The sequence below is a fragment of the Labeo rohita genome, chromosome 2 (genome assembly GCF_022985175.1).
Source record: "Labeo rohita strain BAU-BD-2019 chromosome 2, IGBB_LRoh.1.0, whole genome shotgun sequence".
Classification (NCBI taxonomy): Eukaryota; Metazoa; Chordata; class Actinopteri; order Cypriniformes; family Cyprinidae; genus Labeo; species Labeo rohita.
Window position 1 is genome coordinate 20,586,203 of NC_066870.1, and position 21,952 is coordinate 20,608,154.

Sequence of the window (21,952 nt, forward strand, 5' to 3'; positions counted from 1 at the left end):
AACCATTATAAATGGATTTTTAGGACTGTTACTCAGAATTTGATTGCTTTACATAATGTTGCTATGGTTAGACTTACATGACCTCAGACTGTGACCTCTCCCCAACTCCACATCGTTGTTTTATAGTTCTCTGGAAGACGGGAGGTGCATCTAAGCTATTAAATAACTGTGTAATCTAAAAATTTGTTTTATATACATTGTGTCAGAATATTGTAAAAATTCTTTCATTCTTTCATTTATTCTTTCAATTGGTGGCTCATTGAGATGATTGTTAACTGACATTTGTTGTTCATTCCTAACATAGCCCTCAAATCTCCCTACACACAGGATAGCAAATATTGCACTGAGGTTATTTATTTAAGCTCAATAAAATATACTAATAAAGCAGTCTTTACTACTTGTGAGTATGTGTTTTGGAGTACAATAACTTGAGGTTGACACTGCATTTAAAATATTGCTTTTGCAATACACTGATGTGTCTTCGAATTCAAGAGATGTGTTGATTTGTAAACATGTTTCTAAGATTTTCCTGGCACATGTTGCTCATTGTTTCAGTGTCTTTCAGAGGCTAAATGGTTCCCGTTTTCCTGGACCGATCTTCAGAGTTGCTCCTTATCCAGTTTCCAGATTTTCTTTTGTCAGATGTCTTTTTTTGTTTGCCACTTGTGTAGCTTCTAATATACAATGTTCTGCACTGTTTCTGATTAAAATATCAGATCTGCAGATCTCAAGTATCAGAGTTTTGAGACAGCTGAAAATATTCCTGATCACTGTGCAAGACTGATCTGGTGAAAACATTCTCAGCATTTCTGTATGTTGATTAAGCTGAAATATGAGGAAAAGTGAACCAATAGTATGTTTGCTCAGAGAAAAAAAAACAACACACCCTTATTTTTTTTTAATTTTGCAGACCATCAGTATTGGCAATGGATGTAAGCCGAAAGAAACTGAAAGACTTTCCCCCTCACCACCACCAAATAACAAACATAACAACCCAGCTCCTTCAGCAAAATATAGGTCAGAACCACTGCATACATTAACTGGGCCTGCTGAAGGCACTCCTAGCCAACGGATACATTGAAATGACTATTCTTTTTCACACTAGAGACATCTTCTTCTTTTTTTTTTTTTTCAGCATGACTTCTTTAAGAGATTACAGGATTAAATATTATATGACTTTGTCAGAAATGCCAGATTATTATGTGATAAATTAAATTTCTCATTTTAAATTTAAGATGAATCAGTTATGTTGAAATAAATCCATATAGTTGTTCAGCCCGAATTTCATGTTTGTGGAGAGTATTCAGAGTTCATGGAGTTCAATCTTTTTATCCATAAAGTGAAGATTTGAAAAAAGTCACTCAATGCTGCCATCTAGTGTTTGTTTGGTTTATGACACAGTATCACAATACTGTACAGTTCATTGTTCGATAGATATATAGATAGATAGATAGATAGATACATAGATAATGAATTTGCAAACTATACAATGTACTGTTATATCCGTAAATCTAATCCTCAAAGAAAACTTTATGGATTTTTCTGAAAAAAAAAAAAAAAAAAAAAAAAAGTTCCTTATGGGTACCAAAAATGCCCCCACAAGGTTAAAATGAATAAATTTAGGGGTATTTGGTCCACCTAAAATACAAACAAAAATAAAAATAGCATAAATCTTTGACTAGATACGCAGAGCAGAAACACAGGCTAATGCGCCGGTATTTATATGTATATTTTCACCGGTATATGAGCTTCTGTGCTGTGGGTGTGTCGATGTGGTTGTGGGCGTGGCTTAAAGTTCACTATAAATGAGAAAAGCAGCCTCACAAATTGAAACATTTGAACGTGCATTATTTTACCGCGAAATGACTCATGATGACTCATTCATAAAGAAAGTTAAAGCAGATGAAAACAGGTGGACATGTGTATTTGAAATACAAAAACAGCAGAGAATAAGTATTTCATCAAATCAGCATCAGAGATAATCATTCAGCAGCGGAACAGCAAAAGGTACGTTTATTTTAAAATACGTCTTATGATATGATAGTTATAAGTACAAGTCTAGGAAAGATAATAGTAATTTCTTTAAAAGTTGCATTAGGGTTACTCATATTGAAGATGCTACAGACTTCAAAGACTTGTGTGGTTAGTTTTAATGCAGGACACGACCGTATGAAATATTACAAGTGTGTGGCAAAAGGCGTACACAAGTCTTTGACCGCTGAGAAACAATCAGCTCAGTAGTGAAAATGCTGAAACTGCACTTTTCAGTCAGGCTTGTGTGAACTGATCTATTTTTCAGCTTCCATGCAAATGAAATGCACACAAATCATCATGTTATATCATGTACAAGTTGAAAAAAAAAAGTATACATTTGTGTGCATTTAAATGATTTTGATCTCATTAAAATTTTGATTTCACAGGCAGAGGACAGATACCACTTTGGATTTTGTAACAGAGAGCTGTGGAAGCATGAAGTGTGGACATGAAGATTTATTTAGTGGGTTTGTGCTGCTAGTGACTGTCCAAACTGTGGTCTCCATGGTGATTCCCAATGCCACCCACTTAGAAGCCATCCTGGAAAAATACATGGATAAGGATGAGGCGTGGTGGCAATCCAAGTCAAGGGGCAAAAGAGCAATTTCACAGAGTGATATGCAACTCATTCTTGACCTACATAATAAGCTGAGGGGTCAAGTGTACCCCCCTGCCTCAAACATGGAGTACATGGTAAGATCACACAATTCTACTGAATCATGTTAACTTATCAAACCATGAACAAAAATATATTTACTGCAGTGTCTTAAAAAATTGAGGGCATGGGGGCATGTTTACCTACCAAATAGTCAATAAAGATAAATTGTCACTATTTTTATGTCAATTGCCAATATTAATAAATGACTAAAACTTGATTAAAACTTAAATGCTAGAAGTGAATTTACACATCACAACATTATATATATATATGTTAAGTTAATGTTAAGTTGAGTTTTTGTCTGTTAGAGGACTGCAAAAGTAATCTAAAGGTTTAAAAATGGAAATGTACTTAAATATCCAATATCTGGCAACATACACTGTAAAAAACACTTTATTGATTCAACTTAAAATAATTTGTTACCCGGCTGCCTTAAAATTTTAAGTACAGTCAACTCAAAAAAGTTTAGTCAACTTAAAATGTTAAGTTGCACTAAGTGACAACTTGGATATTTGAGTTCATTCAACTTAAAATATGAAGACAGCTGGGTAACAAGCCCAGCTTTTAGGTTTAACAAACCAAATTGTTTGTTTAATCAGCTCAAATATCTATGTTTTCACTTAGTACAACTTAAGTTGACTAAACTTACTTGAGTTGACTGAACTTCAAATTTTAAGGCTGCAAGGTAACAAATTATTTTAAGTTGACTCAACAAATTGTGTTTTTTTGTTTTTTACAGCGTACATCAAATAAATGAAAAAATCTCTAATATTGTTTAATATATTGTGCATCCCTTATTCAGTTTACAAAAAGATGGAAGAACAGAATGAACATAAAAACTCTTCCAAAAAATATGAAAACCTCCTATAAGAAGCTATATGACTGTGAAATCATGCTAAAGTACAACTTTCCCATTGAATTGTGTGTTAAAAGGCTATTTATACATTGGTGGGGTCATGAGGGGGCTCATAAATTTATCAGATGGCTCTGCCAACCGGTGTTGGGTACCACACCATAACCGCACTTTGCACAAATGCACTAGAACACACTGAACTACAGTCAAGTTTGTGGTCTACAACAAACAGTTCATCAGGGAGGCCAAAATGCAGCTTCTCCTTCCCACGTTCTGTGGCTCACCTACTGTACGTGGCACTCAGCCAGACCTCTCATTGCTTTCTGGCCAAATATGACCTGATACTTCTTAGAATCATCTATAGCTGCTGCTTCGCCCCGTAGCATTGCGCTTGGTAACTCTGACTCTGACATCAAAGAATAGAATGGAATATATCACTCTAAAACAACAGAGACCATCCTCTTATTTTAGCTTCTTTATTTCTAAAATATATGATGCATTTCTCAGCCCTGCACATATGACTGACACTTTCAATCAGCTGTAAGAGAACAGTTTCAAAACATTCTTCTTAGACAATTACTTTTGAGTTGATAACATCTGTGGTGCTCTGGGACTCTGAACAATTCAGTGTTAAATCTGTCAAATCCCAGAGCCCTGTATCCCACAGCAAAGTTTAACAGAATGTGTCTTTGTGTGGGGCGCAGGTAGGGGAGGAGACATTAGCTACCTCCATGCTACACAGTCCTCTGGGTAATTACTGTGAAAGGGAAGTAGAAGGAGTCACAGAGGATGCATATCTCCCTTGGAATGCACCCAGATGGTCGCTGTAACAGCAAATTAGGCATCGCAACAAATAAACAATGTCAAGACGGGTCTCAAAGGCCACATAAAATGCCAGCGGGCTTTGCATCTCAATGCATGTTCTGCTCAGATGCAGAAAGCTTGCTACAATTTTATGCACCTGAAAGACCAATTTTACATTCACATTTATAGTAAACATTTCAAGTGTTCATGTTGACGACAATATATTTTATACAGCTCCAACATAATTGGAAACAGCAATAATCTTCTAGTTTTCAGGTGATTTATTGTGCAGGATATAAGATCAGAATTATCAAGGTGGTCGAGGAACAGTATTTGTTGAGGGCTGATGGAATGGAATGTACCAGCTCTGCACATATGGAACAGATTAGCACAGGGCAGCAAACTACGCATATGTAATTTTAAATTAAGCTGCTCTGTATTGAAATAATCAGAACCCTGTGCAGAACAGTACACTGATTATTCTTCATACAAAACACTTCAAACCAGTAGAGTTTACCCTAATTGCAGTTTTAATTTGGCTTTGTTTTGTCTCAAGTTAGCAAAACAAAAATTCTTTATGGTTTTTAACTCTAACTGGCCCACTTGTAGATTTATATCAATTTACGAGACAGAACTAAACAACCATGCATTGACGTACATACTGTAGGTAGAACCAGGTTCAACAGTTTGCCAAAAAATGTTATCAGAACGTTTTTCTGACATGCTTTTGCTCTTTAAAATATTTGTTTTAAGTGGATGTATATGTAACGAGGTGAATGAGACGAGATGCGAGCGGATCCATATGCGAGCTTTTATTAAAGGGACGTGACAAAGACATGGTCAGGCAGACAGGGTAAATCAATGGCAGACAGGTGTATGGACGGCGAGACAAGAATAATCCTTAAACAGGCGAGGGTCAAATCAGCGGCGAACGTTATCCGAGAGGGGCTAGGCAAGAGAGTGGTCAGACAAGCGAGAGATCAAAACAACGAGGTAAACAAGGAGACTAGACACGGGGAAAACTAGGAGAAACGCTTTGTAAGAATGAGAAACAATTCAATACTCGGCGAGGAGTGACAGGAAGACCGGGGTATTTATACAGTCTCTGATTGGACGGGGGGGAAGTGCAATGGCTGATGGGGAGTGTAGTCCGGGGTGTAGTGTGGCAGTCCGTGCGTTACAAAAACGCAAGAGCGACGTCTGGTGGTGAGCGGTCCGCAGCTCACTGACCAGATCATAACATAGCCCCCCAAAGAGCGGCTTCCAGACGCTCCAAACAAACCACAGTCCAAGGGAGCGGTGGGGCGGGGGTTAGACAGAGCAAGGGCCGGAGGGCCAGGTCCCTGCGGAGGACCCGGTGATTGAGGCAGGACCGGCAGAGCAGGAACCCTCCAGGGCGGAGCCGGAGGCGGGACGGGCGACACAAGAGCCCTCCAGGGTGGAGCCGGAGGCGGGACGGGCGACACAAGAGCCCTCCAGGGTGGAGCCGGAGGCAGAGCGTGAGGCGCAGGCACCCTCCAGGGCGGAGCCGGAGGCAGAGCAGGAAGCAGAGCAGAAGGCGCAGGAGCCCTCCAGGGCGGAGCCGGAGGCAGAGCAGGGGTGCAGGAGCCCTCCAGGGCGGAGCCGGAGGCGCAGGAGCCCTCCAGGGCGGAGCCGGAGGGAGAGCAGGAGGCGCAGGAGCCCTCCAGGGCGGAACCGGAGGCGGGACAGGCGACGCCCGAGCCCTCCGAGGCGGAACAGGAGGCGGGGCGATCCTCCAGGGCGGAACAGGAGGCGCAGCGGCCCTCCGGGGCGGAACAGGAGGCGCAGCGGCCCTCCGGGGCGGAACAGGACCCCGCTTTACGATCTGGGACCTGGGGAAAGCAGAGACAGAGGAGACAAACAGAGAAGGGAGAGAAGCAGAGAGCTTGTAGGGGGACGCCACCTCCAAGGGAGGATCCACAGCCATGGCTGACACCTCTGGAGGTATTGGCGCGGCTTCTCCGACCAAGTGGCACTCTGGAACAGGCTTGTGACCAGGCGAAAACTCTGGAGCTGGCTTGTGACCCAGCGGGAGCTCTGGAGCAGGCTTGTGACCGGACGGGAGCTCTGGAGCAGGCTTGTGACCAGACGGGAGCTGGGGCGGAGCAGGAAACCGCGTTATGGCCTGGGACCTGGAAACAGCAGAGACAGGGGAGGTAGAGAGAATATGGGGAGAGGCAGAGAGTCTGTAGGGGACGCCGCCTCCACGGGAGGATCCACAGCCGAAGCTGACACCTCAGGAGGCATTGGCGCGGCCTCTCCAACTGGCGGGGGCTCTGGAGTAGGCTTGTGCTTGGACAGGAGTTCTGGAGCAGGCTTGGGAGCAGACGTGACCCCAGAAGCACAATGTGCAGCCCACACACACCAGATGGCAATAGCCATTAAGGGTAGAGCAGCAGCGGGAGGTTGTGGTGGGTCCAGGGCGCTGGCTATCCCGATAGGCTGTGGTCTTGGGATGTCAGACGAGATGTGACTTGACTTGGGGTCTGGTGTGACTTGACTTGGGGACTGGGCATGACCTGACTCTGGGCCGTCAGACGGGTCATGGTAAGGCTCTGGGTGGCCAGACGAGACGTGGCTTGAGTCTGGGCCGTCAGGCGGGGCGTGGCTTGAGTCTGGGCCGTCAGGCGGGGCGTGGCTTGAGTCTGGGCCGTCAGGCGGGGCGTGGCTTGAGTCTGGGCCGTCAGGCGGGGCGTGGCTTGACTCTGGAACAGCCGCCTTGACATTGCTCGACTTGGAAGCTTGACTGGACTTGGAAGCTTGACTGGACTTGGAAGCTTGACTGGACTTGGGAGCTTGACTGGACTTGGGAGCTTGACTGGACTTGGGAGCTTGACTGGACTTGGGAGCTTGACTGGACTTGGGAGCTTGACTGGACTTGGGAGCTTGACTGGACGCTGAAGCTTGACGGGGCGCTGAAGCTTGACGGGGCGCTGAAGCTTGACGGGACGCTGAAGCTTGACTGGAGACGGAAGCTGCATTATGACAGGACCTGACAACTAGGCTTGACTCACGAGGATCTGCAGAGGCCTGGCTTGCTTCAGGAATAACAGCTGTAACGTGACTTGGCTCAGGGACGACAGCTGTGACGTGACTTGGCTCAGGGACGACAGCTGTAACGTGACTTAACTCATGAGGAACAGCTGTGACTTGGCTTGACTCGTGGAGAACAAGAGCTTTGGTTTGACTTGACTCTGTTGTTTGACCGGACTTGGAAGCTTGACTTGACCCTGGGGTAGCAGCCGTGACGTGAAGGAGCGCCATTTTAGCTGCCCGTACAGCCATCAGGGGTGAATCCAGCACATGTGCCATCATGATAGGCCGCGATCTTGGGATGTCAGGCGGGACGTGACTTGACTCAGGAACCACGGCTGTGACTTTGCTTGACTCGGGAACCGCTTCAGGGAGGGCGGCCATGATGGGTGTAGACTCAGGAGCAGAAGACATGGCGTGAACAGGCTGTGACTTGACGGAGATGTCCTGAGCAGGCTGTGGTTTGGCTGACGTGGCGTTAGCGGGCGCCGGCCTGACTGACGGGGCTTTAGCGGGCGGAGGCTTTGGCGTGGCAGCCATTTTGTGCAGTGGCTCTGGCGTGGCAGCCATCTTGTGCAGTGGCTCAGGAAAGGTGGCTGTAACTTGACATGACGCAGGAAACACGGTTGCAATCTGACTTGACTTGGAAACTTGACTTGACTCAGGGAATGTAACTGTACCTTTAAATGGCTCTTGAGTGGCAGCTGTGACATGAAGGAGCTCTGTTTTCGCCTCCATCTTGTGAACGGGCTCTGCAGTCACCGCCATTGTGTGGACGCGTTCCGACGCGGCCGCCATTTTGTGAACGGGCACCGCTGTCGCCGCTACAGCGTTAACGCGCTCCGGCGCGGCCGCCATCTTGTGCGCGGGCTCTGCTGACGCCGCCATAGCATGAGCGCGCTCCGACACGGCCGCCATTTCTCGAGCGATCCAGGCGGCAAACTTGTTTGTGGCGTCGTGATCCGGCAAGACCGCTAGTTTGCGAGTGGGACGCGCGGTCGCCATTTCCGCGTTGTCGCGTTCCCTCTCCGCGACCCCCACAGTGCACAGCGAACCCACACACAATAATGCAAAGTTCAGGAACGCCTCCAACGACGAGCGCGGACCCTGGCGTCTCAGTCGCGCACGGAGGGGCTGGTTCACGCCGTCACAAAACACCTCAATCTTTATACAGTCCGGGAGAGTGGAATAATTCGAAATTGCAATAAACTCACGGATATACTGTTCGAGTGTGTGTGTCTTCTGTTTGATCCGGGAGAGAATTCTGTCTGTGTCCGTATCGGCTGATTGTCCGGGGTGAAGCTGCTGGATCCTGTGTTGGCCGAGTATTCTGTAACGAGGTGAATGAGACGAGATGCGAGCGGATCCATATGCGAGCTTTTATTAAAGGGACGTGACAAAGACATGGTCAGGCAGACAGGGTAAATCAATGGCAGACAGGTGTATGGACGGCGAGACAAGAATAATCCTTAAACAGGCGAGGGTCAAATCAGCGGCGAACGTTATCCGAGAGGGGCTAGGCAAGAGAGTGGTCAGACAAGCGAGAGATCAAAACAACGAGGTAAACAAGGAGACTAGACACGGGGAAAACTAGGAGAAACGCTTTGTAAGAATGAGAAACAATTCAATACTCGGCGAGGAGTGACAGGAAGACCGGGGTATTTATACAGTCTCTGATTGGACGGGGGGGGAAGTGCAATGGCTGATGGGGAGTGTAGTCCGGGGTGTAGTGTGGCAGTCCGTGCGTTACAAAAACGCAAGAGCGACGTCTGGTGGTGAGCGGTCCGCAGCTCACTGACCAGATCATAACAGTATAGAATTCGGTCATTAACTCACTTCACTATATGGATACCTTCATGTCCAAACCTATATGACAGAATTTCTTCAGCTGAGCACAAAATATATTTTAAAGAATATTGAGAACAAAACAGTTTCAGAGACCACTGACTTCCATTTAAAAAATACAAAACAAACAAAAAAATTACTGGGGTTCAAGCGCATATGAAAAAAAAAGCAAGCCTGTAACCACCTAAAACAATGATTTTAAAAAGGCAAAATTTTTGGCAAATCCAGGTAATTTACCATAGAAATATGTTTTGTAACGTTTATGCCTGTTATAGCACCAGCTAAACTTAAAACTTTGCATGCTTGTTTAGAATCACTTGTCGCATGTGCTCACCAAGTTTCGTGAAATTTTGAGTTTTCCATTAGGCTTTATAGGATTTTGGGTAAATTTGGACAGCCCCCTTTTCTAAAAGACCTCGTTATAGCTTCACAAAGGGTAAATTTTAAAAACATTATTGACCTAGAGAGTCCGGATAATTGTACTGCAGTGTTTTTTTTCCAGACTGAGTGGAAAAACCTAGGACAATCATTTAATAAACTATTTGATTGACAGCAGTGTTTCTAGAGGAAAGTGGTCCGGAATGAGGAATGGTCATGTTCATAGGAAAAAAGGTTGCACAGTTATAGCCAATTTTATGGTTTTTCCCTCTTATAGCGCCACCAAGTGGCCAAACTCTGTGATTTTGTTCCTGTGACCTCAGATTGATCTCTTGCGTATGTGTTTAATGCATAATTATTGATATTCACTCTCCAGAGATTTGGTTCTGATCGGGTTCACAAAAGTAGGTTTTTCAAAAAATCCAAAATACCAGAACATTTCGCCCCTCTCAGATCGAATCTGAGCCATGTGTTTTTTTTGGCATGAACCAAGGATTCCAGTGACAAAAGACACTTGACCCTATGACAGATGGTTTGGGAGTTATGAACGATTTCATACTTTTGATCACTGTTGCGCCCCCATCAGGCGGGTGAGCCTTGGTGACGTTGTTGGCGGTGTGAGTGCTACCATCCATCTAAGTTTCAAATCTCTACGACTTACAGTTCTGGTCTGTTTTACCTGGAGATTGCTGATTCTTGGCCGTTCTAACAATTACATTCAGCACTACATGCTTGAACCCCTAAAAAAGACACACTTTCAGTTCCTCTGAAACCCTCCACCTTCCCCAGCTCCACCTGTATAGATCAGTTACGGTTATTTTATATGCTATTTGCGCAGCAGAAGTAGGTCTTAAATACTCACAGCACTGTATCGGCATATGTATTGGCAGTAGCAAGTTCCTGTTCTTGCTTTGCAGCAGCAACAATAATAGCAGTTATAGCAAATCTATTCCACCAAGACCAAATACATTAACATTGTCATTACCACGATAAAATCTTCGGAGGGTTGTCATGACAGAACTGTATTAAGCACTGAAATACAAGACTGATAACCATATTCTGATGCCGTGTGAATATACCTTGTGGTTCTTTGCTGTGACAGGCTTGGGACACTGAACTGGAAAGGAGTGCTGAGCACTGGGCACACACTTGTCTGTGGGAACATGGACCGTCTCACCTACTGACCCGGATCGGCCAGAACCTAGGAGCTCACTGGGGCAGGTGGATAAAAACAATATTGATGTCACATCCAATAACAAGTGCATCTCATTCAGTTGTTATACAATGCACTAACTGTTTGTTTTAAATATGATTGTCTTTAGAGACAGACCACCGACATTTCATGTCCAAGCCTGGTATGATGAGGTGAGAGATTTCAGCTACCCTTATCCACAAGAGTGTAACCCTCACTGCCCCTACAGATGCTCTGGACCCGTCTGCACACATTACACACAGGTAAAACCACATTCAGGTTTTAGATATTTACATTTTGTGATGATACAAGCAATCAAGCAGTTGTGATGTGCTATATAGTGATAGTGATATTATGATTTTTCACAGCTGGTTTGGGCCACAAGCAACAAAATTGGTTGTGCTATCAATGTGTGCTACAACATGAATGTATGGGGGATGATCTGGGCCAAAGCTGTGTACCTGGTCTGCAATTACTCTCCCCCGTAAGAATGTTCAGCTTGTTTGTCATTTGCAGTATGATATAATTCTAATAAAGCACTACTATTAGCTTTTGTCATGTGGCATCCTTTTCACAGAGGTAACTGGTGGGGACATGCACCATACAAGCATGGGACCCCTTGCTCTGCATGCCCACCCAGCTATGGCGGCGGTTGTAGAAACAACCTCTGCTATAAAGGTACTAAACCAACTATATTATAAAATGATGTGCTGTATATTATAAATAGCATATTATGAGAGATGCATGCAGTTAATTTGATTAAAACATTTTATACTGGCATCCCTAAACTAGTAAAGAAACCAATATTTAGCTAACATGTGAAGGCAGTAGGTCCTGAATCATTTGAAAAGTGTAATTAAATTGTGTTCTCTTCAGATGATGGCAGTCATTCTCATTACACCCCTGAGACAGAGGAAAATAACTATATTGAACCAGAACCTGAGCCAGTCCGAAGCCACGACACCCACTACAGAGATGAGACCCCGACACCTTCTGCCAACGAGAACATTGAGAGGAATGAAGTCACCAGTACTTCCCAGATGTGTAAGATAACTTCACAGGCTGACTAAAGATACATTTCATTGATTGGCTTAAGTGGACGGGCATGTAAAGCCTGTACTGGGTGCCATCAGACAGCGTGTATGTTTTCATAAATATGTGTGTTCTCTAACATTCTAAAACATTTCTAATATGTTAACAAGAAAAAACAACACTCTTCTTTTTATAAATGGACATATATTGTTTTTGTTTCCGCAGCTCAACAGGTAGCATGTGATACTAGATTACGTGATCAGTGCAAGGGAACTACTTGTAACAGGTAAAATGAGTTGATTCTCACATCAGCTATCAAAAACATGTGTTCTGGTCATTCTGCTATGAATAATTTCATATCTGGTAAATCTTTAATCAGGTACGAATGCCCACCAGGCTGCTTGTACAACTATGGAAAAGTAATTGGATCGAGTCATTATGACATGGTAGGTAAACGCATTCGCTTTCCATTTTATTTCTTTCTATGTGGCATCGCACAGATTTACAAGTTGATTTTTCCATTTACGTAGTTAAATACTATCTAACTTCACATGGATTGTGGTCAGCTCAGGGTCTCTCTCATTATTAATGTTGCTGTTTTTCCAGCAATCCAGTATCTGTGGGAGCGCCTTGCATGCTGGAATAATAGATGACGATGGAGGCTGGCTGGATATCACAAGGGTGGGCAGAAGGCAACGATTCTCAAAGTCCTTCAAAAATGGAGTTCAGACTCTGGCGTAAGTCACAAAACCCACATTTCATGCTGCTGAATGTTGGTTCAACAATGTTCTCACATTTTCCATGTTATTCCACAGGAAAAATCAGAGTGCCAATGCCTTCACTGTATCAAATGTCCCAGGTAAGTGCATATGTTCATTTTTTTAATGAGATAACCTTGCTAAAGTTTGAGAAAAGAAATTTAATAAACAAATGTTTTATAACTTTCAGTGAAAGCAGTTAATTGTGAAACTACAGTGGCACAGTTCTGCCCTTTCAAGAAACCAGTCCGGCACTGTCCCAGGTAAGCTTATGTTGTAACATAAATAATCTTATTGGATTGCACAAAATACTATGCAGTTAATTTTTTGTCATTAATAGTGCAACAGCTAACAAGTTGTGTCTTTTTTTCAGGTTGTATTGTCCTCGTAATTGCTTGTACGACAGCTATGCCCGAGTAATCGGAACCCGCTATTATTCGGATGTAAGTCTTCACACTATTTAAAGGGATAGTTCACCCAACATTGAAAACTACTCTATGATATACTTACTCTCAAACCATCGTAAGTGTATATGACTTTCTCCTTTCAGATGAATACAATCTGAGTTATATTTAAAAAAATGCCCTGGCTCTTCCAAGCTGTATAATGGCAGTGAATGGGTGTTGATATTCAATAGTCCAAAAGAAGTCCAATGAAGTGCATCCATCCATCATGAAAAGTACTCTAAGTGGCTCTGGGTACGCTACGCCTCTCTCATGTATGTGCATCCGACAGTTAGCGGAAGCTAGATATTACGGTTTATAAAGTGTAGAATATACAGTGGCATGAGAAAATTTGGGAACCCCTTGCAGAATCTGAGAGAGAACATACAAAATGCATGTTATTTTTCATTTAGTACTGTCCAGAGTAAGATATTTAACATAAAATATGTTTACATATAGTCCACAATACAATAAAAATAGCTGAAATTAATAAAATAAACCCCTTTAAAAATTTGGGAACCCTTGGTTCTTAATACTGTGTGTAGTTACCTGAATGATCTATGACTGTTTTGTTTTGTTTTGTTTTGTGATGGTTGTTCATGAGTCCCTTATTTGTTCTGAACAGTTAAACTGCCTGCTGTTCTTCAGAAAAATCCTCCAGGTTCTGCAGATTCTTCAGTTTTCCAGCATCTTCTGCATATTTGAACCCTTTCCAGCAGTGACTGTATGATTTTGGGATCCATCTTTTCACACTAAGGACAATTAAAGAACTCAAACACACCTACTAAAATGGTTCAAGCATTCACTGATGCTCCAGAAGGAAACACAATGCGTTAAGAGCTGGGGTGGACATTTTTTGAATTTGAAGATCAGTGTAAATTGTACTTAATTTGTCTTCCAAGAAACATGCAAGTATCTTCTGTTAGCTTCTGAAGTACTAAATGGGAAAAAAAAGACTTCATCTTCATCCTGTTCAAAAGTTTTCACCCCCCGGCTCTTAATGCATTGAGTTTCCTTCTGGAGCATCAGTGAATTTTTGAACCTTTTTTAATAGTTGTGTTTAAGTCCCTCAGTTGCCCTCAGTGTGAAAATATGGATCTCAAAATCATACAGTCATTGTTGGAAAGGGTTCAAAAATGCAAGACATGCTGGAAAACTGAAGAATCTTCAGGACCTGGAGGATTTTTCTGAAAAACAGTGCTCAGTTAAACTGTTCAGAACAAACAAGGCACTCATGAACAAAAAACAGTCGTATATCATCCATATTATGTCTTGTGGACTATATGTAAACATCTTTTATGTTAAATATCTTACTCAGGACAGTACTAAATAAAAAACAACATGCATGTTGTATGATCTCTTTTATTTTGTTAAAATTATTCACATTTTCACAGATTCTGTAAGGGGTTCCCAAACTTTATATGCCACTATAGATTTTTTTCTTAAACAAACGCATTGATTCACTTCAGGAGGCTTTTATTAACTTCCTGCAGCTGTGATGAGTATTTTTTATGACGGCCTTCTATTGGACTACTGAATCTCAACACCCATACACTGGCATCTTAAAGCTTGGAAGAGCCAGGACATTTTTGAATATAACTCCAATTGTATTCAACTGAAAGAAGAAAGTCATATACACCTAGGATGGTTTGAATCTGAGTAATTCATGGGATAATTTTCATTTTGGGGTGAATTATACCTTTAAAGAGCCATTCACACAGAACTCTTTTTTTTCTTTTTAATTCCATTGCACTGCTTTTGCATTGTTTTTTTTGTTGTTGTTTTTTTCATGTAAATGTGTTAGATGAAACGTTTGACCATTGTCTCACACATGACACATGGTTCAAAACACATGATCCTCAAGTTAAAATAGGTTTTAATAAATAATGTTTCTCCCCTAAAGTTTCAAAAGAGATCTCAAACTGCTCAAATTTCTGTATTTTGCTATGTATTTCACTCTGCTTCAACTTAATTTAACTCAAACTGTCCACATTATTTTTTATAGCTCTATACTATTATTATATGCCAAAATTGTCTCTTCTTGTTTCCCCTAATGAACTTTAGGAGAATCATCTTAAACGAAGTTGACACTTAAATATAAATGATTATTCACATAAGTCTCTTGAGCTATAAAAGAATAATAAAATGTTCCTCTGGGTCGCTCTATTGCAGCTATTAGGAAGTCACTGTTCTGTTACGACTGCAGTAGAAAATGATCCATCTTTTCTCTTTCTGTCCCACTGAGCAGAATTCCAGTATATGCAGGGCAGCAATCCACGCAGGGGTGATTCGAAGTGACTCAGGAGGTTATCTGGACGTAATGCCTGTGGACAAGAGGAGGCAGTACAAGGGCTCCTACCAAAATGGCATCACCTCAGAGAGGTACTGAGTGTGTTGAGTCAGCTTTTGAGCTACTACTGCTGTGTAGCTGATCTTTCATTCTTGGCTTCAGCTGGTCTTCAGATTAAACTAATATCCCTCAATATGAGCTTGGTCGGATAACGTAATCATTTCATTTAGTGGGTGGCTGAACGGTAATCTTATAAACTCTGCTTCTCCGCTGCAAAATAAAACCAGACCACCTACACAGTCTGGTTTTATTTTGCTTCATTACATAGCATGATGAGAACATCTGAAGGGTGATTAATGAATCATACTAGCATGCAAATCATATATCTTTCTATCCTGCTGGTCCTGGATTAATATTGGCCATTATTCTTCCATTTAGCCTACAGAATCCCCCAGGAGGCAAAGCGTTCAGAGTGTTTGCGGTCATTTGAAACCGTCGTCCAAGGACAGATGCAAAGAAATAGAGCTCTTGGTAACATTACAGCTAGTAATTACCACGCATTTGGTTTGCTGGTCTTGCTGGGCTGGATTTAAGGCCAGTGCTGTCACGAAAAATCTCCTCAACAGGAAAAAAAGACATTGACTTTGACACCATCTGGCCCTGAGAAAACAAAGTCTCCAGGATTTTTTTTCTCTGCATGTAAATGTCATGTATATAGAGTTGTAAATATAGTGAATTTTATTAATTACATTCATTCTTGTATGTTTTTATAAAAGTATATATACGTAATGATATAAAGCATTCCTTAAAATAACAAAATAGGCAATTGTGCATGCAAACGCAAAAGTGTTAATGTCTGAACGTGTCGAATGTGTAGAAAAGGCCATATATTACAGTTTATATTTTTGTAAACATATTTTTATATCATTGTTCAGAAGCTGCTCATTGGTGTATTGCGCTTTACAGTATATTATGCTGCATATGTTCAGAATCTGATACTGTAACAACCTGGCAGGCCAGGAAATCATTATTGCTTTAGAGGAATTTGAAAAATGTACCACAAAAGGAGCCTTGGAGAGACATTTTTGTGTTATTTATTATCATGCAATCTAAAATAAAGATATTTAGACTCATAATTCTGTTCAAAATATTACTGTACAGTCCTATCATGACTGTGACCGTTTTATTGCAGAGCAAGTATTTTGAAATATTTCACATGGTCCCATCACAGTGTCCAGTTTTGATGTATTATGTATTTGAATTTCTGTGATTGTTGGCTAAACACAGCTGTGAGGTGATTTCAAATTTGAGACTCTGGAAGGCGCAGACGGAGCCTCTGCACCTTGAAGAATGAAAACCCAACGTGCCTCATGTGAAAACACTCAACTTCTGCTGGCAGTGCGCAGGCACCACAGACAAAGAAGGACATTGTGTGCATGCTGGTGTGTGTGATGATTTCAATCTCACTTCCTGGAGTGCATTTCCTCCATGTCAGGCACAGATGTGGTTGAGTGCTAGTAGTGAGCTCTCTGTCACTCACCTTGACCTCTCTCATTTCCTGTCTGCCCTCTCAGGTTCTCTCAAGATCATTGCCTCCAGGCTTACAACCCCTTGCAGTATATCAAAAAATCACAAATATGTTTCTGCCTTGTTCATATAGCCATCAAATGCAGTGTTTTTGAAGAACTTAAATGTGCGCACCATAAATTTTCTCATATTAAAAGTTTTACTCATTAAGAAAAGAACAGGCCTAGTTCTTTTGGTCACACTACTGTTCTTTTGAGCTTTCTTCTTTCCGCAAAGAATCCTGTTTAACAATGTTTCACACAAAAAAATGTACACAGAAATTTTAAGCAGCACACATTTTCAACACTGAAAAGAATAGAAGAATGATAAAAAGAAGAAAAATGAAGAATGTCTTGAGCACCAAATAGGCATATTAAAATGATTTCTAAATAATCATGTGATACTGAGGACTGGAGTAATAATGCTGAAAATTCACAGGAACAAGTTACATTTTGAAATATATTAAAATAGAAAACTTTTTTTTGTATTATTTATTTATTTTTTAATTTCATGACTTTTTCTTCAGGCGTAAAGAAATTATTTTTTATGAGGAAAACACTTCAGGATTTTTCTCCATATAATGGATTGCTATGGTGCCCCGAGTTTGAACTTCCAAAATGCAGTTTAAATGCAGCTTAAAACGATCCCAACCAAGGAAGAAGGGTCTTATCTAGCAAAATGATCGGTTATTTTCACTTTTATTTTACTTTTTCATCTCAAATGCTCGTCTTGTCTTGCTCTGCCTGAACTCTATGTATTCTGGCTCAAGACAGTTAGGGTATGTCTAAAAACTCCAATCGTATTTCCTCCCTCAATTTCAAAAATCATTTCAAAATCATCCTACATCGCTGCAGAAGTACCGACCCAGTCTTTGCAAAGTGAACATGCAAAGAAGATCAAACACCCTTAACAAAAAAGGTAAAACAGCAATATAGGTCGATTTTGAAGTTGAGGGAGAACATGAGATGGGAGTTTTTTGACATACACTAACTGTCATGAACCGGAACAAAAACAGTCCAGGCAGAGCAAGACAAGACAAGCTTTTGACATTAAAAAGTATATTGTATTATTTTTATGAAAATAACCAATTGTTCCGCTTGATAAGACCCTTCTTCCTCAGCTGGGATCCTTTACAACCGCATTTGGGATCGTTTGAAGCTGCATTTAAACTGCATTTTGGAAGTTCATAATAGGGGCACCATACCAGTCCATTATATGGAGAAAAACGCTGAAATGTTTTCCTCAAAAAACATAAATTCTTTACAACTGAAGAAAGAAAGACAAGAACATTTTGGATGACAAGGGGGTGAGTACATTATATGTAAATCTTTGTTTTAGAAGTGGACTTCTCCTTTAAGACTACCTAACCAGCTCTTGAAGATCTTAATCTGCACTAAAATCCTTATTCATAATCACGACATTGTCTAATGAAATCGAATACACATACGATTAAGACAATGGCTGCGCTGTGATTTCGGCTATACTTGCGTGCAGTTGCATTAGGGGGGTGGCTCTCAAGCCGCTGCAACTTTGAGGTCCGACGCTGAAGTGCCCCTGCGGTGCAGTCAATTTGCCCCCGGTCTGCCATTCCTACTGAGGGGTACCCCCTCCCCAGTCCGCGATTCAGCCCTCGCAATGCCATTTTGCCCCTGCCCCTCCTGCTTGCATGTAAAATAGAGCTAGAAGCAACAAAATATCTTTGTTTTTTATTGAACTGAAAGCGCTGCTCCTCTGCCACAACAGAGCAGATGCAGATAGAGGTGTGTGATTAAGACAATACATTAAAATAATATGGTAAGTCACATTTCTATAGCTAAAAATAGCTGGATGCAGATGAGACCGGAAGCCAGACCCATAAAAATTACAGATGGCTGCGTCCGCTCTTATGGGAAAAATAAGGTGGATTAACTTCTCATTCTATATCAGCAACCCCGTTATTGGAGATGTTTAATAGTTCAATAAAGTTATGATGGCTGAATAGCACACTTCTACAAAGTATTCGTGACTGAAAACATAAACAGATTCACAGATTTATTTTCTGGGGTCACAAATGCTATTATACTGTTTCTGTTTGTCAGCTTTTGTGAAACAAACTGCAATAAAAGTTAGACAATGCATTAGTTACCCATTTTTTGTCAACCCACACTTTGATGCGTTATGAACAATAGTCATCGGTTTGTCTGACAGCAGTTACCAGGAGATGGAAGCTGTATTGTGGAGAAACTTTCCCCAGAAGAGGCTGCATGGGGAACCAGAGCAGATCTGTATGAAGGTCTCCAGAGAGAAGAGGCATGCATCAGAGCTCTGTCAAAATTCACAGGCCAGTGTGGCAGAACTTGGAGGTGGAACGGGATAAGGACACGTCTGTACTCAGGACACCTAGGCGGCACAACAATAAGAGAACTGAATCTGCACATGCAGTGCTGCACATACAAAAATCACAATGGAGTTGTGCCTGGTGTTGTTTAATTTATACATTTATTAATACATTGGCAAGTCTCCCAAGTGTCATCTTAAGGAAATACATGTCTATGTTCTCAAGATACGCTGTGGATCTTTGAAACGTGGGCAGTGAGTGTGAAGCTACACAGGTTTCACATGCTCATGTGTTCTTGGTTTAGATCCAAGGTCTGAAAACAGTGCGACTTTATATTTTATATTTGCACCCAACAGACTATTGGCTGGATCCCTATAAACTGTAATGAAAAATCTTTGTGGTTCATACTGCGGTCAAAATGAATTATGATCAATACGCCACTAAACATTTTGAGCATAGTATAATTTTTCCTAGTAATGTGGTTCATTGCAATGTAAGACATATTAGGGATATCTACTATTTAAAATATTTAAGATTTTAAATATTAAATTTCTTACTATATATATTATATATGTTTATATATTTTTAAAGGAGAAGCTCAATTCCAGAACAAAAATTGACTGATAATGTACTCACCTCCTTGTCATCCAAGATGTTCATGTCTTTTTTCTTTAACCATAAAGAAATTATGTTTTTTGAGGAAAACATTTCAGCATTTTTCTTCATGTAATGGACTGATATGGTGCCCCAATTTTGAACTTCCAAAATGCAGTTTAAATGCGGCTTCAAACGATCCCAAGTGCGGTTGTAAACAATCCCAGCCGAGGAAGAAGGATCTTATCTAGCAAAACAATAAGTTATTTTCATTAAAAAAAATATAATTTAAATACTTTTTATTCTCAAATGCTCGTCTTGCTCTCCCTGAACTCTGTGTATTCTGGCTCAAGACAGTTAGGGTATGTCGAAAAACTCCAAACGTATTTTCTCCCTCAACTTCAAAAATCTTTTCAAAATCATCCTACATCGCTGCAGAAGTACAGACCCAGTCTTTGCGAAATGAACATGCAAAGAAGATCAAACACCTTTAACAAAAAACCAATCATTTCGCTAGATTTACAACCACGCTGGGGATCGTTTGAAGCCTCATTTAAACTGCATTTTGGAAGTTCAAAATCGGGGCACCATATCACCAACCTGAAATGTTTCCCTCAAAAAACATAATTTCTTTACGGCTGAAGAAAGAAAGACATGAACATCTTGAATGACAAGGGGTGAGTACATTATCTGTCAATTTTTGTTCTGGAAGTGGACTCCTTTAAAATAATTTTCTTTGACTTTAGAACAGTGGCAATAACTTAAATGTGTCTTTATACATAAAAATTTAGCTGCCTCTATCTGCTGACTATTGTGTCATACTCTTGCTAGCTAATAAATCACAGTGGAAATCACATAGTGGTTCTCACAAACCACATTTATACAAGCCTGGGTAGAATTTTCTTTTACCTTGTGTAATGTTCTTCTTGGTTTTCAAGGATGAGGACATGTCACGCAACCTCCCCATGTTGGCATCTGCCTGTTCCACTAGCTTCTTTACATCGCACAGCCTTTGGAGATGATATGGAAAGCCCATATTATTCCTATCTTAACTATGTATGACTGTATGGACAGTTGCATTTAATTATTCATATTTAGCATTGGATTTCCCCTGCTGCCCACAATCCTTTCAGAACAGACCTGTGATCCAGTGGTCCAGAGAGAGATGACCACAGCACTGACTAGTGAGGATGTCTATTTGCGCCCAATCCATTTTTGATATCCACAGCCTGGTCATTGTAAGGCAGTTTCTAGAAATGACTCACACATTCATATGAATTCCTCAGAAGCCGCTCGCTTGAGTGGACATATATGATGTGTATGCGGTCGACAATAAGTACCTTCACATAAGGGCTTGCAGAGGCCGTGTGCGAGCTCACCGCCACAGCAGATTTTAATGAGTATTATTCTAACATACTTACAGCAGGAACTTGGTGATGAGGGTGCTTTTCTTTGCATTGCTGGTTTGTATAATGATAATGGAATATTTTTAACCATGCTTATATACATAAATATCCAGCTCACAGCCCACAGAAGTGTCATATCTGCTTCCAGATGTTTTTATTCTATACATGTAAGTGTATTTCTGAAAATAAGACATTGTGCATGGGACAGAATTACAGGAAAATGGTTGTAACTTGATCTGAGATACATTATGATTCCAAAATGCTGCTTGCAGATGTTGATGTCCTTTCTGATGGGTGGTAAGTGTGGGTCATTATGATCATACACAAAGAGTGATTTATGCTGAAAATCTGTCAAACTGAGGCCACGCCATTTGCTGATACGCTGAAATATTATTCACCTCAGAGGTTTGTCTTTTTTTTCTTTTCACCCACCAACACACACATCCTCTGCCAAGTTTCTCAGTACCCTCAATCTTTTGCGTTTCACCCTCCCGGTTAGGATATTGGCTGTGTTCTAAAATGTATTTGTCAAGATCCCACACACACTAAGGTTGTGCCAGTGTGGTGGTTGTGCAAGTTTTCCCTATGTTCACACAGCAGTCGTAAAGCAAAGAGCTTTCTGCCCACTCCCCATGTACCCCCACTGTATGTCCCCGAAGAACCTGAGGAAAATTTTCCGCCATGGCTAAAATAGGCATGCTAACGTTTGGCACGAGCCCTCGGTGCCC

The 21,952-nt window shown here is 41.3% G+C and overlaps 1 protein-coding gene across 1 annotated transcript; it reads left to right on the top strand.

Annotated features, from left to right (window-relative positions):
* The first annotated feature begins 1,851 nt into the window (after positions 1-1,851).
* Positions 1,852-16,625, top strand: crispld1b (cysteine-rich secretory protein LCCL domain containing 1b). The gene is made up of 15 exons (XM_051124126.1): positions 1,852-2,007; positions 2,421-2,727; positions 10,729-10,847; positions 10,949-11,081; positions 11,187-11,302; positions 11,396-11,496; positions 11,695-11,862; positions 12,076-12,136; positions 12,230-12,296; positions 12,457-12,587; positions 12,666-12,709; positions 12,799-12,871; positions 12,982-13,051; positions 15,300-15,433; positions 15,780-16,625. Exons 2-15 carry the CDS (start codon positions 2,470-2,472, stop codon positions 15,829-15,831), a joined length of 1,527 nt encoding a protein of 508 aa, XP_050980083.1. The 5' UTR covers positions 1,852-2,007; positions 2,421-2,469; the 3' UTR covers positions 15,832-16,625.
* The last annotated feature ends 5,327 nt before the right edge of the window (positions 16,626-21,952 follow it).

Coding starts and splice junctions, on each gene's coding strand:
- crispld1b (XM_051124126.1), top strand. CDS start 2,470: ATGAAGTGTGGACATGAAGATTTATTTAGTGGGTTTGTGCTGCTAGTG. Junction 2,728..10,728: donor CCTCAAACATGGAGTACATG/GTAAGATCACAC, acceptor TTGCTGTGACAG/GCTTGGGACACTGAACTGGA. Junction 11,303..11,395: donor GTCTGCAATTACTCTCCCCC/GTAAGAATGTTC, acceptor TCCTTTTCACAG/AGGTAACTGGTGGGGACATG.